Source organism: Erpetoichthys calabaricus, chromosome 12 (genome assembly GCF_900747795.2).
Source record: "Erpetoichthys calabaricus chromosome 12, fErpCal1.3, whole genome shotgun sequence".
In the NCBI taxonomy this organism is placed as follows: domain Eukaryota; kingdom Metazoa; phylum Chordata; class Cladistia; order Polypteriformes; family Polypteridae; genus Erpetoichthys; species Erpetoichthys calabaricus.
The window spans coordinates 130,087,371-130,109,792 of record NC_041405.2 but is presented as its reverse complement, the minus strand read 5'-3'; the positions used below and the strand labels follow the sequence as shown (position 1 = coordinate 130,109,792).

The 22,422-nt window shown below is 40.4% G+C and overlaps 1 protein-coding gene across 1 annotated transcript in view; it reads right to left on the bottom strand.

Annotated features, from left to right (window-relative positions):
- Positions 1-1,648: 1,648 nt before the first annotated feature.
- Positions 1,649-22,422, bottom strand: part of LOC114661548 (excitatory amino acid transporter 5-like) — a 66,986-nt gene continuing 46,212 nt past the window's right edge. Inside the window, exons 6-11 of the mRNA XM_028814684.2 lie at positions 14,682-14,781; positions 8,222-8,455; positions 7,111-7,305; positions 6,504-6,638; positions 4,882-4,981; positions 1,649-3,016 (exon numbers count right to left, since the gene is read on the bottom strand). Of these exons, the coding sequence (XP_028670517.2) occupies positions 2,879-3,016; positions 4,882-4,981; positions 6,504-6,638; positions 7,111-7,305; positions 8,222-8,455; positions 14,682-14,781 (902 nt within the window). The 3' untranslated portion in view covers positions 1,649-2,878. The remainder of the gene's footprint in view (positions 3,017-4,881; positions 4,982-6,503; positions 6,639-7,110; positions 7,306-8,221; positions 8,456-14,681; positions 14,782-22,422) is intronic.

Sequence of the window (22,422 nt, the reverse complement as noted above, 5' to 3'; positions counted from 1 at the left end):
GCTTGGGAAGAATGTTCATCTTGACAATTCTCTGTGCAAATGGATGGGATGGAGGATAAACCATCTATTCACATCTTATTTTTTTCCAAGTAGACTGCAAAATTTTGAAAAAGAGCTTTATATTTACTTGTGATATTTACCCCTAGATATTTAAACTGATCTGCTAAGATAAAAGGGAGAGTGTCTAGTATAATATTGTGAGGTAGAGAGTTCTCTGGAAAAAGTATGGGTCTAAGAGCCTGTAAATAGAAAAAACAGAATGGCATCATAAAGGCCAAATGGCCCCCAATCATAGTTCCATTATGCCCACCTCTGCATTTTTATATCTGTGCATCAAGCTGGATAAAAAGCCTGGTTGTAAATTTAGTTCTCTTCATCTGAAACATCTTTATAAAATATGCAGAACTTGCATTGTCTTATTGTTTTCCTAAAAACATGCTGTGTAAGAATACTTTTAATTCAGTATGAGATGCAAGGTTATGTTCCATGCCTGAACTTCTTCAGATTGCCTTTTATTGTAATTTCTTTTCAAATTTCTGATTTTTTTTTTTTTTTTTAAGTGGCTGCTAATTGACTCAAAGTGAGTTTGAAATGTTCATTTTAAACAGGATGTCGTGCTGTGGCTGTGTGTTTTGGATAACAGCATGTTTAAAGTCATGTTGACTTTGCAGAGTTAAGAATGTCACATACCTGCCAACTTCTGTTTGTCGTTCATTGGGCATATGTACTATGGCAGGCATCAGGAGTATATTGCAGTTTCCTTTTTACAGAAGTTTGAATAAGACATAATTGTCTGGTGCATCTCATTCAAGTCGAGAAAGTGTTGTTTCCAAAATCAGTTGCTTCATTATTCCATTTTTGGCTTGTTTTTGCTTACGCAGGTGTACATGTACATTTTTAAATAAAACTTTCAAGTTCCATATTGTTCATTGATCCCAATTTAGAATTTGCAGTCTGAAGTATCATAATCACAAAATTATGAATTATTAATGGTTACATGTCTGTAGTTCTGGTCCATTTTGTGCAATTTAGAATGAGACTGAATTAAACACATACTAGCCTTAGCTATCTGAAATATGTAATATCAAGGTGAATGCGTGTTCTTGGGGTGCTTAAACTTTGTTATTCCTGGGGGTTCCCCCTGCCACACACACACACTGATGAATTGGATTGTTTAATGTGTTAGTGTTTGCTCATTTACAGTTATTCTACAGGTATGCTTCATCAAAACTATTGAGAATTTATCACACCAATAGAGGGAGACATGTCCATATTGTAGTGAATAGTGGTAGCGGATTGTACTGCATAGTTGCATTTTCTTTGCCAACCCCCATCACCCCTTTGGCAATTGTAGTGTGATGTGGTCCGATAAGCTGTTTCATTCCACTCCCCCTGGTAGATTATACTCTCAATCACTGGAGTTAAATGGCTATTTAAAGGTACCTTGGTCTTTCCTTTGTAATCCAGAACATTTTCTGTTTTGCAAGTGGATTAACCTTTGAGAAAATAACCTTGGTAGCTGGGGGCTGGTTACTTTGTCCAAACAATACTCTCTCTCTCTCTCTCTCTCTCTCTCTCTATATATATATATATATATATATATATATATATATATATATATATACAGGAAGATAGAACAATAAAGAGGTCATATGTTTCTTTTGTATTGTATACCCCCAATTCTTACAACCAAGACATATCCACATAACACCTGTTATTTAGATTTTCATTAAATTCAGTTATATTACAAAAAATAATAAACAAGGCAATTGTGCTTGCCATCTTCATGTGAAGATTTCATTCAAGCAGCTGCTGTAAAGTCAACATTGCACAGTTTTGTTCCTGCTAATGTACTGTAGCTTACTAAAATTATTTTAAAATTCTGTCAAACAGTCCTTGCCGACTTGTCCTTAATTTTTACATAGCACCCTGTTTTTATAAGCATCATCACCAAGTGAAATGAACAGAATGTGCCCTTCTCCGAGAGCAGGACACCAGTATTCATAAACATTGAGAGCTGCAGTTGCTTGTGTTTTATAATGGCCATCTCCATTTATTGATTGATTAGTTCAGTCAGTCTTGCCTGAAAAATCTTATGCTTGTAGTTTAAATAATTCAAAAAGCTGTTACTGCTTGGATCATGTGAAGTATATGGGGTTAAAGCAGATTACTATATTCATTGGCACCTTTGGAAAAGCCAAAGTGATCTGCATCGTCTTCTCTGTTTCTTGATCTTCACGTAGTAGAACGTGGTGCAGTTTTGTAAAGTATAATATTCACATGGAGCAATCCCAAAACAAAAAACCATGATGATGTTCTAGTTTCTTAAGATCATAGCAATGTTTTCTTCTGGAGCTCCAGCTTCACCATTCTGGTCATCTCATCATCTCGGGAGAAGCCATTGGACCCTAGCATTCCCCAAGTGAGATATTAGCTAGACCTTTCATGCAGATAGAACTTGTCTGATGTCCCTCCCTGTCTGATACAATCACTTGCTAGACTGACTGATTAGATCCACACAAGGTTTTTACTGTTTTATTGATAGGTTCACTTTTTTGGTAGTGTCCCATGATTGTCCTAAACCGTTTTAGATTTTAGGTTGAATTTGAATAAAAAAAAAAAACTCATGGTCTTGCAAGGGAAAGGCCACTCCACTGAGAATCTGAAGGCACCCACATGACACTTGCTATCTAGTTATTGAAAGTAAGAAAAATAAAGGTCTTCATTCTCAACCATAAATGGCAGATGTCCTGAAATGATCCTTCGGCTGTTCATCGATGAGACAGTCCCTACTTTCTTTGCAAGTGCACAATAGTGAGAGGCTAACCTTGAACTGCTTAACTGTTTTATAGCAAATGGAAGAGGAGTGTAGGCCAATTCACACTTGGCAGATATTGTAGTAAACTGTTGGCTTCTCTGTAACCGTATCACCAATGACCTCAAACACACAGTCTTTACTGGCCAGCAATGGGATCTCTGTTGTAGGCAGGTTCTGGACACTGCAGATCAGGTCCTCCTAGAACAAAGGAGAAACAATCATGTAAGAATAATGCTACCTATCTTTGATGTCCTTGAACTATAAAAAGTGGTTTAAGATAATTTGAGTAGGTCAGCACCAAAGCACAGGTAGATTTGTAAATTTTCAGAGTAGCAAAAGGTCTTTAAATAGATATGGAAAGTGACTAAAGGTAGAAAAAGATAAAAGGATACCCCTCTTATGTTTATTGTTTTGTTCTAAATACCGCAAATAATAAAATGACAAAGCTATCATTTATGAGTGGCCTTCAATTCAAGGTGCACGTTTTAGTGAAATTGTACTTTATGAGGGATGCTTGGTAAGATTTGCATGAAATGAATTCTTCATTATCTTTCTTTAAAAGGACAAACGGTAAAATCTTTTGAATATAAGTGTTATAAGTGAGATATATTGAAGGAATGGATCCTCTGTATTGGGCTTGACGTTTAAGGACACATGATTACCGGAATTTTCTTCAGTTTATAATAGGCCTGGGAAAGAGCGCATTAATTTTTTGCGATTAATGTGGCCTCTTTAATACGTTAAATAATAATTGTCGCATCCAGAGCTGGCAACGAGGCAAACGCCTCAAGGCAGTGCTTTGGTCAGGGTGGCATTTTCATGTATTTATTTAACATTCTGAAATATTAATTCTGTAATAATCGGGTTGGAGATGCAGATGGCTACGTGACTGGACAGATGCTGAGCTTTCAGAAGGCGCAGTGCATTACACAAATGAAACCTCTGAGCGAGAGGAGGACGTCCCGTTTAAGAAGGTGGAAGGTGCTGAAACGGAAGCGCTTTTACTCGGCGTTGGTGACGGAGCGCACAGAGCAGGAGTCATATGGGGCCGCAGCGGCACGGGGTGCGGTATGAAGAGGTGTACGAAAATAGCACGGAGTGAACGAGCGAGTAAAGGGGAGCGGTAGTGAAAGAGCGGTATGCTTCGGGCCGTAACTGAAGCGGAAAACAGTATGGAGGAGTTAGACGAGTCTGCGCGTAATTAAAGTTAAAGTGCTTAAACAGAGCTGCTTTTATGCCGGCTTCTCGAGGCAGTGCCATCCACCTTATACAGGTTTCGACCACCTGAGGACCGCGACGTTCTCAGATCAGGACCCAGGGGCAGTACACCGTTATTTCCACCCGCACCAGTTGAAAAACACTTAATTATCAAGTCGTTGATGGTGATTTACATTTTGAAGAGAGTATTTACCGAGTTTTATTGTATGCCCATTTATTTTTTCAATTAAATCAGTCTTTTAACAGTGCATTCAAGGTGGGTCGCTTTGATCGTTTAATTTTTTTTTACTTTGACACCTCTGTGTCTCATATGCCCTACCAATTTGATAATTAATACATTGGCCTCGTTTTCTTACTGACTTCTTTTCGACTTGCCTTCTTGGAATGGCATTCAAATTCAGGTTGTACTTTCTCATGTAGCATATTGTTAAAAGGTCAGGTTTAAATTTAAATTATGTCATTAACTTTTTTTTAATTCCTTTGTGTTGATTCTTCATTAAATTTGTGATTCGGTGTGTATTTACTTCATGATTTTGGTATTAATTTTATGTGATTAATCAGTTATTTTTTTACTCAATTCCCAGCCCTAGTTTATACACTTCTGCATCCCTTTTCACTATCATACACAGTAGAAAGTGTAAGTTAAGTCTGCTGCCCTATACCATATTTTAATTTATCTTCTTCATTATCGCTCATCTGGCCCAAGTTTAAAGTACTCCTCTCTAATTATTGAGTCAGTGATGCAACAGGAGAAATCTGATTGTATCTACTGACGTCTAGGCATAAAGTTCTCCCAAACAGAACAGAAAAGAAAAGTCCTATGTGAACACATGTCAATTGAATACCTTTTCAGTACTGGGCATGAAGTCCTTCCGACAGATGTGAGCAATGATTCCTGCAGCCAGTGCATCCCCTAGAACATTGATCATGGTCCTGAATCGATCTCTGGAGAAACAAATTTCAGCTTGTGAGCCTAGGTAGTCTTGGCAGTAATCATTACTGTGTGTTAATAGCCAGCAAATACACCATTAAAAATAGCAAGGATGAAAGGACTGAATTGGAGTGCAGAATGTGTAAGGAATTATGCTGGGCCAGTGATTGCATGCAATGTGGTTTCTAGAGTCATCTTAGCAAAGCCTCTTATGGATCTTCTGGTCCAGATAAAGGATGCATCTTAAAAAAAATATTGTTTAAATACCTGCCATCACATAACCAGTCTCTGTTATACCTACTTAGTTTGCAGCATACAGATTACTTACATTCAGTGCTCTGGCTTTAAATCCCATGCCCAGACACTTATATTTTTCTTGTGTCTGTGTCGTGGTTTCCTTAAGCTACTCTGGTTTTCCTCTCATATTCTCATAGATATGCAGGTTAAGTTAATTGGTGATTTTAAAGTAGCCCTGTGTGGGGACAGTCCCCGAAGTGGACTGGTGACCTGTCTGGAGCAGACGTCTGCCTTGCACCCATTCATCTTAAACTGGTTTCAGAGAGATTTAGAATGTTATGCCTTATGACAGGTTGTGTTTATTGGAATGTGTTTTGTGTTACACTGCGTAGTCACCAATTAAAAACTGTACGTAGTGTATTTACTGCATATACCTTTTGCCAGGTCCCATCTTAAAAAATGTTTGAGTGCTAATGGTTTACCTTTTTCCACTTAATGGTTGAGTCTGTTTTTAATTTTTCATTTTCTCTTATAGAATTGCTCACATATAACAATATGAATGTTGTATTAGAATTTTAAGGGAGTGTTACTGCACAAAGCCCTAAAGTACAGGTAAGTTCAGTCTTTCCTCTTCTGAAGTAGCTTAATCATTGATGATCTCCCTAACATTTTTATAATTTGAGTGAGGCAGAGGCACTGCATTACTATGGATCATAAACATGGGAGTTAAGGGTTAAGTTAGCTGTGAGGTTTCTCTGCTAAGAGCCACACTGTAAGAGGTGTACAAGTTGTAAAGGATAGCAAATACCACCCCATTGATCTCACATAGAATGAATAATAGGTCAGCCTTTTTGAAAGCAATCCGTAGTAATAGGGTGTTGTAACATGTTAGCCATTATGAATGTAGTGAGAAGTCAAGCAAAATGACACCTTTTATGGGCTAACTAAAAAGATTACAATATGCAAGCTTTCGAGGCAACTCGGGCCCCTCTTGCCAGAAGAAGGGGCCTGAGTTGCCTCAAAAGCGTGCATATTGTAATCTTTTTAGTTAGCCCATAAAAGGTGTCATTTTGCTTGACTTCTGAAAGCAATCTGTTAACTCACTTTTGATTCTCCAGCACAGCATTGTGAAAAATGCTCTCTGTAACAATTGTGCTGGTTTTTGTTTCCTTTTATGTGAATGATCTTCTTAAAACCAAACGGGCTGCCCAGCAGTCACTGTCTTTGTCTACAGCTGCATCTCCTACCTATCCCAGAAGATCTACTCTTCTATTTCAGAATCATAAGAGTGGCACTCACAGAGCCCAGTCCACTGCAACAATGAGCGTAATGTCATCAGCCGGAAGGCCTACCGATGTCAGAACGATCACCATGGTAACCAGGCCTGCTTGCGGGATTCCTGCAGCTCCAATGCTGGCTGCTGTGGCTGTGATGCTGCAGAAAGAAAGTGAAAGAGTTGAGTGTGCAGCTGACTGTTACCTGGAGTTGGCCGTGCCTTTCAAAAGGTAAACATAAAATTCAGATACACCTTGTGCAAAATCTGCTCATTTCATGAGGAAGACTTAATGTCTCATAGGCCTTAAACTGTAGTACATTTGTCCTGAAGCAAAATTTTTGTGATTTCGGATGTTTAGTTCCTTAACAGCTTGAAAATAGTTGTATTTTTGTTCATGCTCTACTAAGTGCTTTACAGTTGTCTTGCGGGTGGAACCAGTCAGTTCACCAAATCTACATGGAGCACAAAGAAGGCTCAGTACTTCTCATTACCATTTTCTTGCCAGTTCACATGACTTGGACCATTTGGTGGGCAATTAAAAGATTGTGCATTATTCTCAAACTGCCTTTCACCCCTTCTTGGCACCATGGCACTTATTCCAGAAAGTTCATGGCTGCAAAATGCACTCACCTGATAGTGATAATTTGTCCAAAGTCTAGATCATACTGGTTTACTTGTGCAATGAAGATGGCAGCCACAGCCTCATACAGTGCTGTACCATCCATATTGATGGTTGCACCTACTGGCAGGACAAAACGTGCAATCCTGCGGTCCACTCGGTTGTTCTCCAGGAGGCATTTCATGGTGATTGGCAGTGTAGCAGAGCTGTAGGGAACACACACATGAAAAAAGCCCAGTTAAGGTGTCCTTTTCTACACAGGAGGCTACAAACCTTTTTGTCTTAATGCATGGGTGGGTAAAGTCAGTCCTGGAGGGCCACAGTGGCTGCAGGTTTTTGTTCCAACCCAGTTGCTTAATTATTAATTAATTAAACCAAATAATGCATGATAAATACACACAGGTGTAAATGGAAACCAGCTAAATGGAGGACTGCTTGTTTCTTTTGACATTTGAATCTTATTGCTAATAAGGAAGGGCGGCATGGTGGCACAGTGGTAGCGCTGCTGCCTCGCAGTAAAGAGACCTGGGTTTGCTTCCCGGGTCCTTCCTGCGTGGAGTTTGCATGTTCACCCTGTGTCTGCGTGGGTTTCCTTCCATCTTACCTGAAGAAGGGGCCTGAGTTGCCTCGAAAGCTTGCATATTGTAATCTTTTTAGTTAGCCAATAAAAGGTGTCATTTTGCTTGGCTTTCCTCCCACAGTCCAAAGACATGCAGGTTAGGTGCATTGGCGATCCTAAATTGTCCCTAGTGTGTGCTTGGTGTGTGTGTGTGTGTGTATGTGTGCCCTGCGGTGGGCTGGCACCCTGCCCAGGGTTTGTTCCTGCCTTGTGCCCTGTGTTGGCGGGATTGGCTCCAGCAGACCCCCATGACCCTGTGTTAGGATATAGCGGGTTGGAGAATGATTGATGGACTAATAAGGAGCAATTAAAAAACGAGAATACAGCTGTTTAAGGTTCAAATTAAGGTTCAAAATCCTAACCAGTGACACAATAAAAATGAATCAGAAGTGTCACTTGAGCAATAAGGACTTCTTTTCAAGCAATTGGGTTGGAACAAAAACCTGCAGCCACTGCGGTCCTCCAAGAACAACTTTGCCCACCCCTGTCTTAACGCTACTTGCCTGGATGAGGTTGCCAGGGCAATCACCAGAGCCTGTAGAAGGCCACGCACATATGGGATAGGATTCTTCTTGGTTATGAGAAAGTAAAAGGTGGGCAAAAGAATCAGGCCGTGGATAAGGAGACCAGACACCACTGTGACAGCGTACAGGCCCAGCTTTTTCCCAATCATTGTCGGGTCCTGCATCTCTAAGATCTTTCCTGCAACAAGGAATACGATTCCAAAGGGAAAATACCTGTAGATGAAAGAAGTTAAATGTACAGTTGGCTTAACTAGTCAGTGACACCCAGTTCAGAATTCTTCACAAGTAGGGCACCATTACTGTATGCCAGTCAGCGCTTTGGAGTCAGGGTACTGTGGGGTAGGAGACACACTCGACTCGGGTCTCCGACTCAGTTCCGTTCTCCACAGCATGTCGGTTAAACACACAGATGTATCAGGAAAGCTTGCTTTACACCTTCAGAAAGGGAACGAAGACCAGCAGGCACGTAATCTTCAGTATTCTTTATTAAATGACCATGCTGCTTTCAAATAAGAACAGTGTAGTAATCTGCGTCTGCCCCTTTTCTCTTCAGATATACGTATAAATCCGCAACAAAGTTATGAACAAATATAACATTTATATTTCTTCATTAAATATAACATTGAATTGCAAACTGAACTTAACTCTGCCTTAATGTACTGCACCACGCTGCTCGCTGCACACCAACTATATTTGTAAACGCCTGCACACTCGCTGTTTCTGCTTCTGCTGTATGCAAATTTGTATGGCTCTGCTTTTCTTACAGTACCAAAATTCTTAACTGACAGACGCCAAGTCCAGCCTTTAAGTCTCAAGTGCTTTAATATGTAGAACTACAACTCCCACTGTGATGTCTGTCATTCTTTTAGTAGTTAACAGACTAATAAAAACACACCAACAAGCTAACTGCAAATGTCAATTGGTTTAAACATTTACAAGAATGTTAACACTGTTCTCCCTGTGTCTGTTTGGGTTTCCTCCGGGTGCTCCGGTTATCCTCCCACAGTCCAAAGACATGCATGTTAGGTGCATTGGAGATTCTAAATTGTCCCGTGTGGGTGGGTGTGTGTGCGCACCCTGCGGTGGGCTGGCGCCCTGCCTGGGGTTTATTTCCTGCCTTGCGCACTGTGTTGGCTGGGATTGGCTCCAGCAGACCCCCCGTGACCCTGTAGTTAGGATATATTGGATAATAGATGGATGGATGAAGAATGTTAACACCTGCTCCATGCTGTGGGAATTGCAGAGTGTGCCAGTACTCTGAGCTACACAGCACAAGCAAGACATGCCAATGAGTTCTGGAGTGACACTATTCACTATTCATACACAATATGCCCACCAGTTTGTGGACAAATGACCATCACTCCAATAAAACTGTTTGGACATCCTATTACAAAATCATGGGCATTACTTTAGAGTTGCCTCCCCTTTGAGGCCATAATGGCCTCCACTCTTCTGGGAAGGCAGTCGATAAGATTTTGGAGCATGTCTGTGGGAATTTGTGCCCCTTCAGCTAAAAAAGCACTTGTGAGTTTATTGAACAGTCGGTGGTCCAATCCATCTCAAAGGTGTTAAACAGTGTTGAAGTCAGGGCCTTATGGACTTTGATTTGTGCACAGGGGCACACTCCTGCTGGAACAGAAAAAGACCTTTCCCCAAATTAATGACACAAAGTTGGAAGTGTTGAATTATCTACAATGTCTTTGAAGAATTCAGCTTTTATAGTATGCTAAATACGTCTCCATCCATCCATCCATCCTCTTCAGCTTATCCGAGGTCGGGTTGCGGGGGCAGCAGCTTGAGCAGAGATGCCCAGACTTCCCTCTCCCCGGCCACTTCTTCTAGCTCTTCCGGGAGAATCCCGAGGCGTTCCCAGGCCAGCCGAGAGGCATAGTCCCTCCAGCGTGTCCTGGGTCTTCCCCGGAGCCTCCTCCCGGTTAGACGTGCCCGGAACACCTCACCAGGGAGGTGTCCAGGAGGCATCCTGATCAGATGCCCGAGCCACCTCATCTGACTCCTCTCGATGCGGAGGAGCAGCGGCTCTACTCTGAGCCCCTCCCGGATGACTGAGCTTCTCACCCTATCTTTAAGGGAGAGCCCAGACACCCTGCGGAGGAAACTCATTTCAGCCGCTTGTATTCGCGATCTCGTTCTTTCGGTCACTACCCATAGCTCATGACCATAGGTGAGGGTAGGAACATAGATCGACTGGTAAATTGAGAAATACGTCTCGTAATATTTAATTTGTATGTTTTATTTCGGTCTGTTTTTATTTTAGAATTATTTAGATATTGACTCTTAAATTGTGGGATCAGAGGTCAGGTGGAAAATGTTCTGTAACTTAAAGGGCTGGCAGGTACAAATGCAAATGACCTCATTAAATCATTAATATTCATGAGTTAGTTCCCAAAGATTGTCAAATTCTGGGGTGTATGTAAAAACAGACATACTGTTGACAGGAATATTGGGAAAATAAGTATACATTGTTAAAGGGTGTCATTGTTTATTAGAATGTATATATTTTAAGCTTAGATAAAGTGACCAGTTGTATGTATGCTTGTAAGAATATATAAAATGGAGGCCTGGGACTTTAAGATGAACATATGCCACGTCTAGCCAAAAGTAACTTAATCAGCAATTAGCCAGACCATTGGAACATATCAGTTGTTCCAAACTTTGATTGTTGCCATATCTTACATAAGGCTGGGTTTTGTTGTGAAAGAGGCAGACACTTTTACACCACAAATCAGCTGTAGCAGTAACAGTACCATTTACTGGAGCCAAGGGGCTTATCCCAAACACTGATGGAGAGCCTCAGACCATTATCGCTCATTCACCAAACTTTCTAGCAGACAGAAGGTTGTGTTCTCCTAGCATCCACTAAACTCAGATTCATGCCTCAGACTGACAGATGATAAAGCATTATTCATCACTCTAGGGGACACATATCCACTGCTCTAGAGTCCAATGGTGGTGTGCATTTCAGCTGACGTTTGGCATTGCACATAGGAATACTATCCTTGCGTACAGCTACTCAGCCATGGAAACCCACTTCATGAAGCTCCCAGCACACAGTTCTTGTGCTGATGTTTCATCCAGGGGCAGTTTGGAACTCTGTTGTGAAAGATGAAGCAGAGGATAGGTGCCCCTTCTATGGATTTGCGTTGTCTGCCATTTTGTGGCTGAGTTGTGGAATTGTGGCTGCTCCTTGAATCTTCTACTTCACAACAATAGCACTTACAGTTGATCAGGTCAGATCTACCAGAGCAGAAATTTTAAAAACTACAGCTAGAAAGTTTGCATATTCTGAAATCAAAGTCTTAGTCCACCACCCTGATAATAATTAAAACCAAGCAGCTGTTCAGTTAAATGTATATGTAGCACCTTAATTAACTATTAATTAAGTATATTTATATAGCACTTTTCTAAAATACTCAAAATATACAGTAGATTGAGTAGACCCCCTTCAACCATCACCAATATGTAGCATCCACCTTGATGATGCCATATCAGCCATTCTTGTACCATAAGCTCACCACACATTAGCTATTAGGTGGTGAAGGGATGAGAGACAGTGTTAGCTAATAAGGGACAGGAGATGATAAAGTGACCAGACTGAACAGGTTAAGGTGGGTGATTTATGTAGGACATCAGGAAACACCCGAATTTTCTAAAGATGTCCAGCGACCTTTTATACCCACAGAACTGGGACCTCGATTTTATGTCACATCCAAGGGACAGTACCAGTTTTTACAGCACTGCGTCCCAGTCACTGCACTGGGGCATTGGGATCCATATTCAGGCTAAAGGGTAAGCACCCCCGATGGCCTCACCATTACCTCTTCCAGCAACACAAGCTTTTCCAAAATGAACTCCCATGCAAGTACTGACCGGACCTGAACATGCTTAACTTCAGGTGGGTTACAGGTGGTATGGCTGCTGGCCTTACCTTTCAATGTGAAGTATACTTTTGGTTTAAACTGTGAGGAATTCATGCAGGCTCCCAACTTAAGGGGTTATACGTTATCATAGCTCTTGTATTTTGTTAAACTGAGTGAGGGTACTTCTATTTGTATGATTTTTTATATATATTTCCTTTTTCTGATTCTTTGAGTACAATTTCTGATTTTTGTTTTTGCCCACAGTATTGTTTGATTGCCCTTTATTTTTTGACTACATCTCATCTTCTTCTACCTTTATATTCTTTTGCGTTATTTTTCTCCGTCTAGCACAACACCCTAGTATTCTGTTCATGGTTGTTTTCTGCTTTGAAACCACCTTACTATCTTCTGTTGCTTTCCAAGGCACCCTTATGAAAGGTGCTATATAAAGTAAAGATGTATATAGTATACTGGTATGCTTAATTTTTTGCTCTCACTTTGTCTCTAGGCTGTTTTTAAAAAGTTAAAGTAACAGAATCAATCAGACTCTTATAGAACCTTTTAAATAGTCAAAGCACCAATAACATGCTAACTTTCATAAGGGAACTCGTGTTACCTGGATTACTTGGGTGGGCACAATATGATCGGCAAACAATGTACTTTGCAACACAATTCAAGTGACAGAAAAACTGATACGTTCATTTTACAGACGGGCTTCAGTGTACAAGCCAGTAGGCCACATAGCCAGCTGTATTCATGAGGTGAGTGGAAGAGGTCACCCCGTCTTGAGAACACAAGTCTCATTACATCTAGGAAACAGGCTAATAGTAGAAATGTACCTCTTAACCTGTTGAGTCTGGAATAAAAGGAGCCATTAAATGAAATAATAGCAACAGAGGAGAAAAACAAAACATATGTTGTCAATACTAGATATCAAAGTAGGAACCAATCTGATGCTTCATGTCTGATTGCCCTGGTTTGACCTTTGCTATTGTTTTCTGCCTACATCTCATCTTCTGGACATTTTGGTTTAATGATGCCCACACATTTAAAACAAAAACCAAGTGGAGGAGATGAATGAATGGATTTAAGTCCAAGAAACAGCCTAAAGATAAGGGCTCAACTCTTGTAGAAAGCAAAGTCATAAGTATCTTGAAGGTCAAAGTAAAAGGAAAGAAAAGAAAAGAAAATAGAATCTCTCCCCTCTTCTGAATGATGATTTTAATACCATCATCCCTCAGAATCCGATCAGCAAACTGGGCCCATTGGGACTGAGCATACCCCTACAAAACTGGATATTGGACTTTCTAATGGATAGGCCTCAGTACGTACGGGTAAGGAAGAATTAATCAGATACCATCTCCTTGAGCACAGGTTCTCCACAGGGGTGTGTTCTAAGTCCCCTCCTCTTCACACTCATGACCCACGATTGTTGTGCCAAGTTCAGCACAAACCAAATTATTAAGTATGCGGACGACACAACAGTGGTGGGTCTCATTTGAGGTGATGGGGAGAGGGATTACAGAGAGGAGGTGAAGTCATTTGTGGAATGGTGTGATAAAAACAATCTGATACTGAATGTCGAAAAAACGAAAGAACTGGTGATCGACTTCAGGAAGAAACAGCTGATACACATCCCAGTCTACATTAAGAACACTGCTGTGGAAATTGTGCAGTCTACCAAGTTCCTGGGAGTCAATGTGACGAACAACCTCACCTGGTCGCTGCACACCTCCTTCATCATCAAGAAAGCTCACCAGCGCTTGATCTTTCTGCGGAGGTTAAAGAGGGCCCATCTCAGTAAGTCAGTCCTCACCACTTTTTACAGAGGGACCATAGAGAGCGTGCTAACCTGCAGCAGCTCTCTGTGGCAGGAGAGCTGCAGCGCTTCGGACTGGAAAGCACTGAGGAAAGTGGTGAGGGCTGCGGAGAGGATCATTGGAGCCCCGTTGCCTAATGTACAAGACTTGGCAAAGCAACGCTGTCTGGCCAGAGCTGTGCGGATTTCTAGAGACCCTACTTATCCTGCCTCTGAACTCTTTTCCCTCATGCCCTCAAGCAGAAGGTACCGCAGCCTGAATTGTAGAACTACCAGGTTTAAAAATAGTTTTTTTCCTACTGCTGTTCATCTTTTAAATGAAGCATTTTAGTATTTTATTGTAGGCATTTTTAATTCAGAATTTTATGTATTTTCAATTTAGACTTTCATGCACTTTTAATTAGAAATTTTTATGCACCTCTAATCAGAATCTTTGTGTATCTTTAATCAGAATCTTTCTGCACTTTAATTAGAATGTAATTGATTTTAACTATGTGTTTTATTTAATGTCTTGTGCATCGTATTTTTGTTCTGCAGCACATCTTGGATGTTCTGCTGAATGACAAATAAAATTGAATTGAATGTTTTAAATTGTGACTAGGAATTGTAGGAGTAGCTTTGAAAACAGAGTTACACTGGTGGTCCCATCCTGCCCCATTTCAAAGAATTTATGAGGAGCAATAAGTGTAGGCTATGCCCCCCCGGCGCCCCTCCCTTTCTTAAACTCTGGTTCTCTTCTTACCACACAGCAGCTGAAATAATCTTCATGACACATTCATTGATGCACTGGCAGACATTCACCATGGGCATCCCTCTCTCTCCCATCTTCCCCAAAAGAAGGCCTTGGAAAAAAAAAATAAAGGAATCAATGAGGTGAGACATGAAAAGTGGACATTCAAAGCCCCTAAAGTCACATGATAGGGAGCGGGCATATATGGATATTGATATTTCTTGTTACTAAATATTTCCTGTTGTACTCAAGTTTTATAGAAGTAAGACTGTGCAGTTCAATATATACACAAAACCCCATATATACTATATGTAGAAATACTAGCTCAGCCCTAGCCTATTAATCATGTACTATTAGTCTAGCACTTAAAACTACGCACAGAAGCATCGTCTAATTGAAATGAATTTCATTTCAATAACTACAGCATGCTTATTTAAAGGCATCACTGCTGACACATCCATTCCCAGATGTTTGTAGCATCTACATATATATAATGCATTCACTCATGCATACACAAAAACACTATTTCCCATTTAGTTAACAAGCTGACATTTGGCAGGTTGGTGCAACTAGATCAGTAGGTGTTGTCACACATGTGCGTATGGGAGGCAGCTAAAGGGCTTGAGTAAGGGCAGTTCCGAGACATACCGGGATGTGGCAGAGTGCACTGACTCTTTTTCTCCCTTGCCTGCAGACCATTCACAGGAGATCCCACCTGGTCCTCTTGACGTCACTTCTGGGACCCAGCCAATGGAAGGAGACCTTGCCGGCTCCGGCCCCTGTGATGTCACATCCGGGCTCGAACCAATGGCTGGAGACCTTCATGAGCCCAACCCCTTTGACTTCACTTCCTGTCTTCCCCTTTAGAAGTCTCCACCTTTTCCCTGTTCCCTCAGTTCTGTTTTGGACTCGGTTTTGTGCACATCAGTGCTATATCTATTGAAAGCAACTTTGCAGCCAGGAAACCAAATTATACGGGTGGCTGGCCCAAACCTTTTCACGACTCTTATGTCTGGTTATTGTGACAGTGCCCACTAAGAAAGGACATTTCGATTTATCGATATTTAGTAGTAAATCCCCCAACAGAAAGTCTGAAAAATGACTTGACAGATTTGTTTGAATTTGGTGATATTATAGAGAAAAAAAGAATGTTTTTTGTTCATAATTTTTTTTATTTGTCGATATTTATAAACATTATGCTCACTTACATGCTCTCCGCTATACTAAGAGCATGCTTTATGCAAATGAAGAATGCAGCAGACAGCCCACACGAATGACTCTACTAACCACTAGGGTGGATAGAGAACTGAAGACAGGGCAACGTCCTGGGTAGGAAAAAAGAGACGTGATCACATCTTGAAATGGAAAGAAAAAATTTAGCGAAGCTCAAGGAAAATGCAGAGCTCAATAGTTAGCAATCTGCTGTTTGTTTGGTTTTTTTTGCTGTTGATCACCGACACTCTTAGACTCTTGGTTATTCAATCTGCTTCGTTAACCTCCAGTCCCTGATTGGTTGACCAACCTCTCGCTCCCTTGATTTGATTGAGGCACTTACAACATTACTGCAGTGGGCTGGCGCCCTGCCCGGGGTTTGCTTCCTGCCTTGTGCCCTGTGTTGGCTGGGATTGGCTCCAGCAGACCCACGTGACCCTGTAGTTGGTTGGATAATGGATGGATGGATAGCGGATTGGATAATGGATGGATGGACGGACTTACAACATTAAGGAAAAACCCCCACTGAACCCACCCCAACCCCTTTAATCCATCATATTGCTGCAGATTCCAAGGGTGAAAATTCAGTCTTAGAAACTGGTGCTTCATTTTCTAATTGGGAAATGATCCATGCTCCTCACTGTTCACGTTAATACATCAGTTTAACACACAGTGTATTGGCAATTAAATATATGCACTTCAAGCACTGTTTTGTATATACGTCAACATCTGTGGACTTTAAAGGGGAACTACATACAACTGCTGGAACACACAAAAAGAAATACTGTATTTCAGTGAATGGCATAAACAAATGAAAATCATAAACATCTAATGAAGATAATACATACTCAAATTTCTTGTTATTCCTTCTGAATCTCCATTTTAATTCAAAAGAATACACTTTCCTGTAAAATTGTTTTACAATGACCATCAGCAAAATCTAAAAGCAGAAAAAAACAGGAACTGATCTAATGCAGGAATTGTGTAACAATTGTGTATAACATGTTTAAGAGTAAGCAGTTCCAGTAACCTAGTAATATTATTGCCATATATACTCACGTTTAAGTTCTCTAGCGGATAAGTCAGGGCTTGATTTTGCCGTATTATTTCCGGTATTTTATAATGTCGGTCATATAAGTAGAAAGCGGAAAATTTACACTATTGGTCCAAGAGATTATGATATGCTAATGCTCACCTGAGAGAGTAACCACGGAGCACACTGCGCTGCTGCAACAAAATTCAATGTATCTGAGAAACTGGTGCGAGACTGGAGGAAGCAAGAAGATGTAAAAAAATAAAAAATTAAGTGTCGCATTTTTGAACAGGTGTATATGTCGGGGTCTGATTTTATGATCGATTTTTCGGGTTTCAAGACCCGACTTATACGTGAGTATATGTGGTACTTATTATTTGACCTATACCTTTATGCAAGGCAACTGAAACATTTTTGGTTGCATGTATTTTGTTTTTCCAGTTGGAGCAAAGGAAAGTAAAGCAACTTGCTTATGGTCACCCTGTGTTATTTCTGATACCCCGGGTGATACAGCTAGTGTACCAATAAGATGCATTGCCTTTTTTATTCCAGCACAACCAACACTATAACCTAAAGAACCAAAGGATATTTTATTTAGAAAAGAATGACGAGAAATAAATAAGGCTGCAGAGGACGTATTAATCATATTGGAGCCCATTGACTGTCGCATAGAGAGAAGTACCTGATGGTTATGACTATTTTTTTATTTCCTATTTTTTTCTATGTACATTTTATATTATTAAAGGAGCAATCTACTCAAAAAATATTTTTCTATGTTACTCACCCTGTGTAGTTTGTACACTTTAAAAAAAATGTTAAATTTACGGTAAAATAGTGGCAGCTGGGTTGCCAGAATTTTACCGTAGAAAAAAAAGGTGACAGTATTTTTAGGTCTATAAAATTTTATTTTTACGGTAAAAAAAACTGCCAGCTGGGTTGCCAAAATTTTACTGTAATAAATAAGGTGACAATATTTTTAAGTCTACAGTATAATTTTGAAGTAAAAACTGTTTTTTCTTTGCAACATATTCCAATCCTCACAGGTGGCGCAGTGGTAGTGCTACTGCTTTGCAGTAAGGAGACTGTGGAAGATTGTGGGTTCGCTTCCCGGTTCCTCCCTGTGTGGATAGTGCTTTGAGTATTGAGAAAAGCGCTATATAAATGTAATGAATTATTATTATTATTAAAAGAAGGGAATGTTTAACCATACCCAGAAATTCATGTAGTGTTATACGTATGCCAATCAATAAACCATTAAAAAGTATTGTCAGAGTCAAACCCCAGTACACAGTTTGCATCAGTAAAGTAACAGTAACCAATAGCAAACATGTATCATTTAATTATACACATTGAAAACAATTCAATGTTTAAGGAAGCTATGGCACATTGTCTGGTGGAGAAGTAAAGTTTGCTTTTGTGGTGCATGGTGTCCTAAAAGTGTGCCAGCTTATCGAATACAACCCACCATAAATCGGCTTCCATAGACTCAAAAAACCTTCAGCATGCAGGGAAAAAAAAGTCTGCTAACTCGGTTTAAGTTTTTTTCCCTGCTCTGCAAAGGTATGCGGTTCACCAGGAACAATATGGTGAAAGGGAGCGTGTCCTTATGCAAATATCATAACCAGTTTAAATGAAACAACGATTTACTGTTTTACATTTTACGGTTGTTTACCTTCGCTATTTAACAGTTTTACAGTGTAATTTTAATGCATCAGTAAACGGTATTTAGCATATTTTGAAGGTAGAAAAATATCGATTTTACAGAACTTGGCTGTAAAAAATAATGAAATGTATTGCTTAAGATATACAGGTAATTTTCAGTAGAACATAAGGTAACTTTCCTTTTTTTCAGAAAAGGTCTTTTACTTTCACCATTTACAGTATTTTTACCGTTAAATTTACTGACATTTTTTACAGTGTAGGAATGGCTTAGAAAAAACTTTTTTAAACTTTTGTTTTTATGCAGAATGGAAAGAAAAAGTTTATGATATAATAGAAGCCAAGAGTGACCAACGGCAAACAATGTGAAAAACATCCACATGGGAGATATCATATTTCTCACGTTGTATAATCCGCATGTCAGTTATACACTCACATGCTGAAAACATGCAAAACACATGCTTTTTGCTAAAGTATTGCCGGGAACTACCAGCAGACATCATAAACTGGAAACTTAAACTCTAATTGGAATGCATTTTTGAATTGAAGACCTGCCTCTCCCCCTTATTCGTTGATCAAGAGTCCTGTCTTCATCAAAAAGTTTTTCTCTTGGCCATCCCCATGAACTACATTGGTAAGTAAAGGGTAAAAATATCATTTTAGAGTTGTCCATTGCTGCAGCTATACAGTATTAGTATAGGATTATCAACTGCAGCACTAACAGTTCAATCTGTGGAAATGAAAAAATGAAATGCATTTAGTTATCACTATCACATACATTCTAATAGATGTGCATCACAAACCCTAATGCGAAATACACCTAACAGTGTAACTACTGAACAGATAAAAATCGGCTTATGATAAATTATAGAGTATATATAGTCCTACTATACATTATATACTGGATCTGCAGAATTATTTTTGATATTTCTGCAGTTTTCAGTAAAATGAATTCTTCCTTATGCGTGAATCATCATGCCTATAGTGAATTAACTTATTCATTATTTTTATAAGCATACTTTTTATTCTGACGGCACAAAGGTGTGAAAAGATGACACATCTCCCTTTTCGACTTTGTTTAAAAAACAAACAAAAAAATGATCACAAAAAATGATCTCCTAATCTCTCGTCGCTTTCTGCTCATCTCACAGGTTTTCTAAAATATTGGTACTTCAGTTTGAACTGCATACTTAGCTTAATGTTTTCCCATGTACTCAGTTACTATCTGTAATTTCCTCATCATTTTATTCTCTAACGCTGTTTGTACTGCATTCATTGCATCAGTCATTATTAGCTGTTAAAATGTTTTCATACAACTTGTATTTGGTTATGTACTGTTTTGCTATTTAAGACGGCTTTAAATTAAAGTCGCAATCCCTTTCAAAAACAGATTTTAAGGAAAAAATGATTGGTTTATACAAGAATTGCATGTCAATATACCAAAACCATTTTTTTTTTTCTTTCGTGAAATCAATTTCACTTGACAAGCCCGTGTGCACCAGATCAACTTCCCCTTCACAACCTGCCGCAGTGAATCGCCTGCCCCTCCATATAAGCCCACACGCGCCAAGTCGCATTCACCTTAATATTAACGCATGCGCCAAATCGCCTGCCTCTTTATAAGCCCGCACTCGCTGTATCCCATTCATGTTCACAAACTTATGTAAGCTTATTTTCTTTGTTTTTAGCTGCAGAAGGTCTTATAAGGCCGTGACTGTGAAATACCTAGAATTTAAGATACATCACAGTTTTAACCTTGGAAAAATGACAAAAGTCAGTCTTAGATTGGAAGCAATACATTCTCTCTCTTTCTCTCCACTAAAACGTTAGTATATGTAACTTTATTCAGTTGATTTTGTACAGTGCAACACACGCAGTGTGGTTTTGTTTCTATTGTTGCTTTTTGTTCACCAGTCAAGGTAACCTACACGTCTTTGGACATGTGAGTGGAAAATTGATATAAAACTGCAAACCCCACATACAACAACCAGACTGGGGATTTGGACCTGATAAGTTGGATCTGTGAAACAGCAACGCTAACTGCTACACCACCATTTTAAAAAAGGTATTGTTTATCACATCTTTGTAGTTTTTTCTATATACATGTAATCTCTTTGGTGTACATTGAACTAATGTACACTAACCAAAATTCTTCCAGAATGTGAATGCTACTAGAGGGGGAAGCTGTCTGGACAATGTTTACACGAGCGCTCCTGACCCCTACAAGGCCCTACCCCGCCCCTACCTCGGCTGCTCAGACCATATCAGCGTTTTTATGGTTCCTGCATACAAGTCCCTGCTGAAGCGCACTAAACCAGCCCGCAAGAACATCAGAGTGTGGCAGGTTGGTGCTGTTTCAGCTCTCCAAGACTGCTTCGAATTGACAGACTGGGACATTTTCAGGGAGGCTTCTATGGATGGTGACTCCATCAATCTGGAGGAGTATACAGACTCTGTGACTGGCTACATCTCCAAATGCATACAGGATGTTACTGTTACCAAGGATGTTACCACAAGAGCCAACCAAAAGCCCTGGATGACGAGAGAAGTGCACAAGCTGCTCAAGATCAGAAATGCAGCCTTCAGATCTGGAAACAAGGCCCTCAGGGTGACCAGAGCCAACCTGTCTCACCCTATAAGGAGAGCTAAGTGGGCATACGTGCAGAGGATTAAGAAACAATTCAGCAGCACCAGAGACACACGTCATATGTGGCATGGCGTTCAGACAATTACAAGCTACAAGCCCAACCCACACAGCAGCGATGGTGATGCCTCCCTTGCGGAGGAGCTGAACAAATTCTTCACACAGTTTGATGCGCAGAGCAAAGAGCTTGCGAGAAAAGCAACACTTCCCTCCACTGACCAGGTACTCTGTCTCTCCATAACTGATGTGAAGAGGACTCTATCCAGAGTCAATCCACTCAAGGCTGCAGGACCTAACAACATACCTGGTCATGTGCTCAAAGAATGTGCCAGTCAACTGGTTGGTGTCCTCACAGACATCTTCAACACATCTCTGACCCAGTCGTCAGTCCCAGCATGCTTCAAGTCAACCACCATCATACCAGTGCTGAAGAAGTCATCAGTGACATTCTTGAATGACTACCAACCAGTTGCACTCACACCAATCGTAATGAAGTGCTTCGAAAGGTTAGTCATGTCATACATAAAGACTAATCTCCCTGCCTCCCTTGACCCTCTTCAGTTTGCATACCGCTCAAACAGGTCAACTGAGGATGCCATATGCTCTGCCCTTCACCCCTTCCTGACACATCTGGATAAAAAAGACACATATGTCAGGATGCTATTCATAGACTTTAGCTCTGCCTTCAACACAATCATCCCTCAAAAGCTGGTTGTAAAACTGAGCAGGTTGGGCCTGAACACCACCCTCTGCAATTGGATCCTGGACTTCTTGACAGAGAGGCCCCAGTCAGTTCGGATGGGCTGCAACACTTCCAGCAACATCACACTGAGCACTGGAGCGCCGCAGGGCTGTGTGCTTAGTCCACTGCTGTTCACCTTGCTGACTCACGACTGCACAGCCACGCGCAACAACAACCACATCATCAAGTTTGCGGATGATACAACTGTGCTGGTTCTGATAAGCAGGGATGATGAAACGGCATACAGAGATGAGGTGGAATGGCTGTCTGCATGGTGTGAAGACAACAATCTATCTCTCAATGTTGACAAGACAAAAGAGATAATTGTGGACTTCAGAAAATCACATCCTGCCCACATCTCACTCAGCATCAACGGTTTAGATGTGGAGACTGTTAGGAGTACCAAGTTCCTCGGTGTGCACATAACTGAGGAACTTACATGGACACATAACACCTAATCACT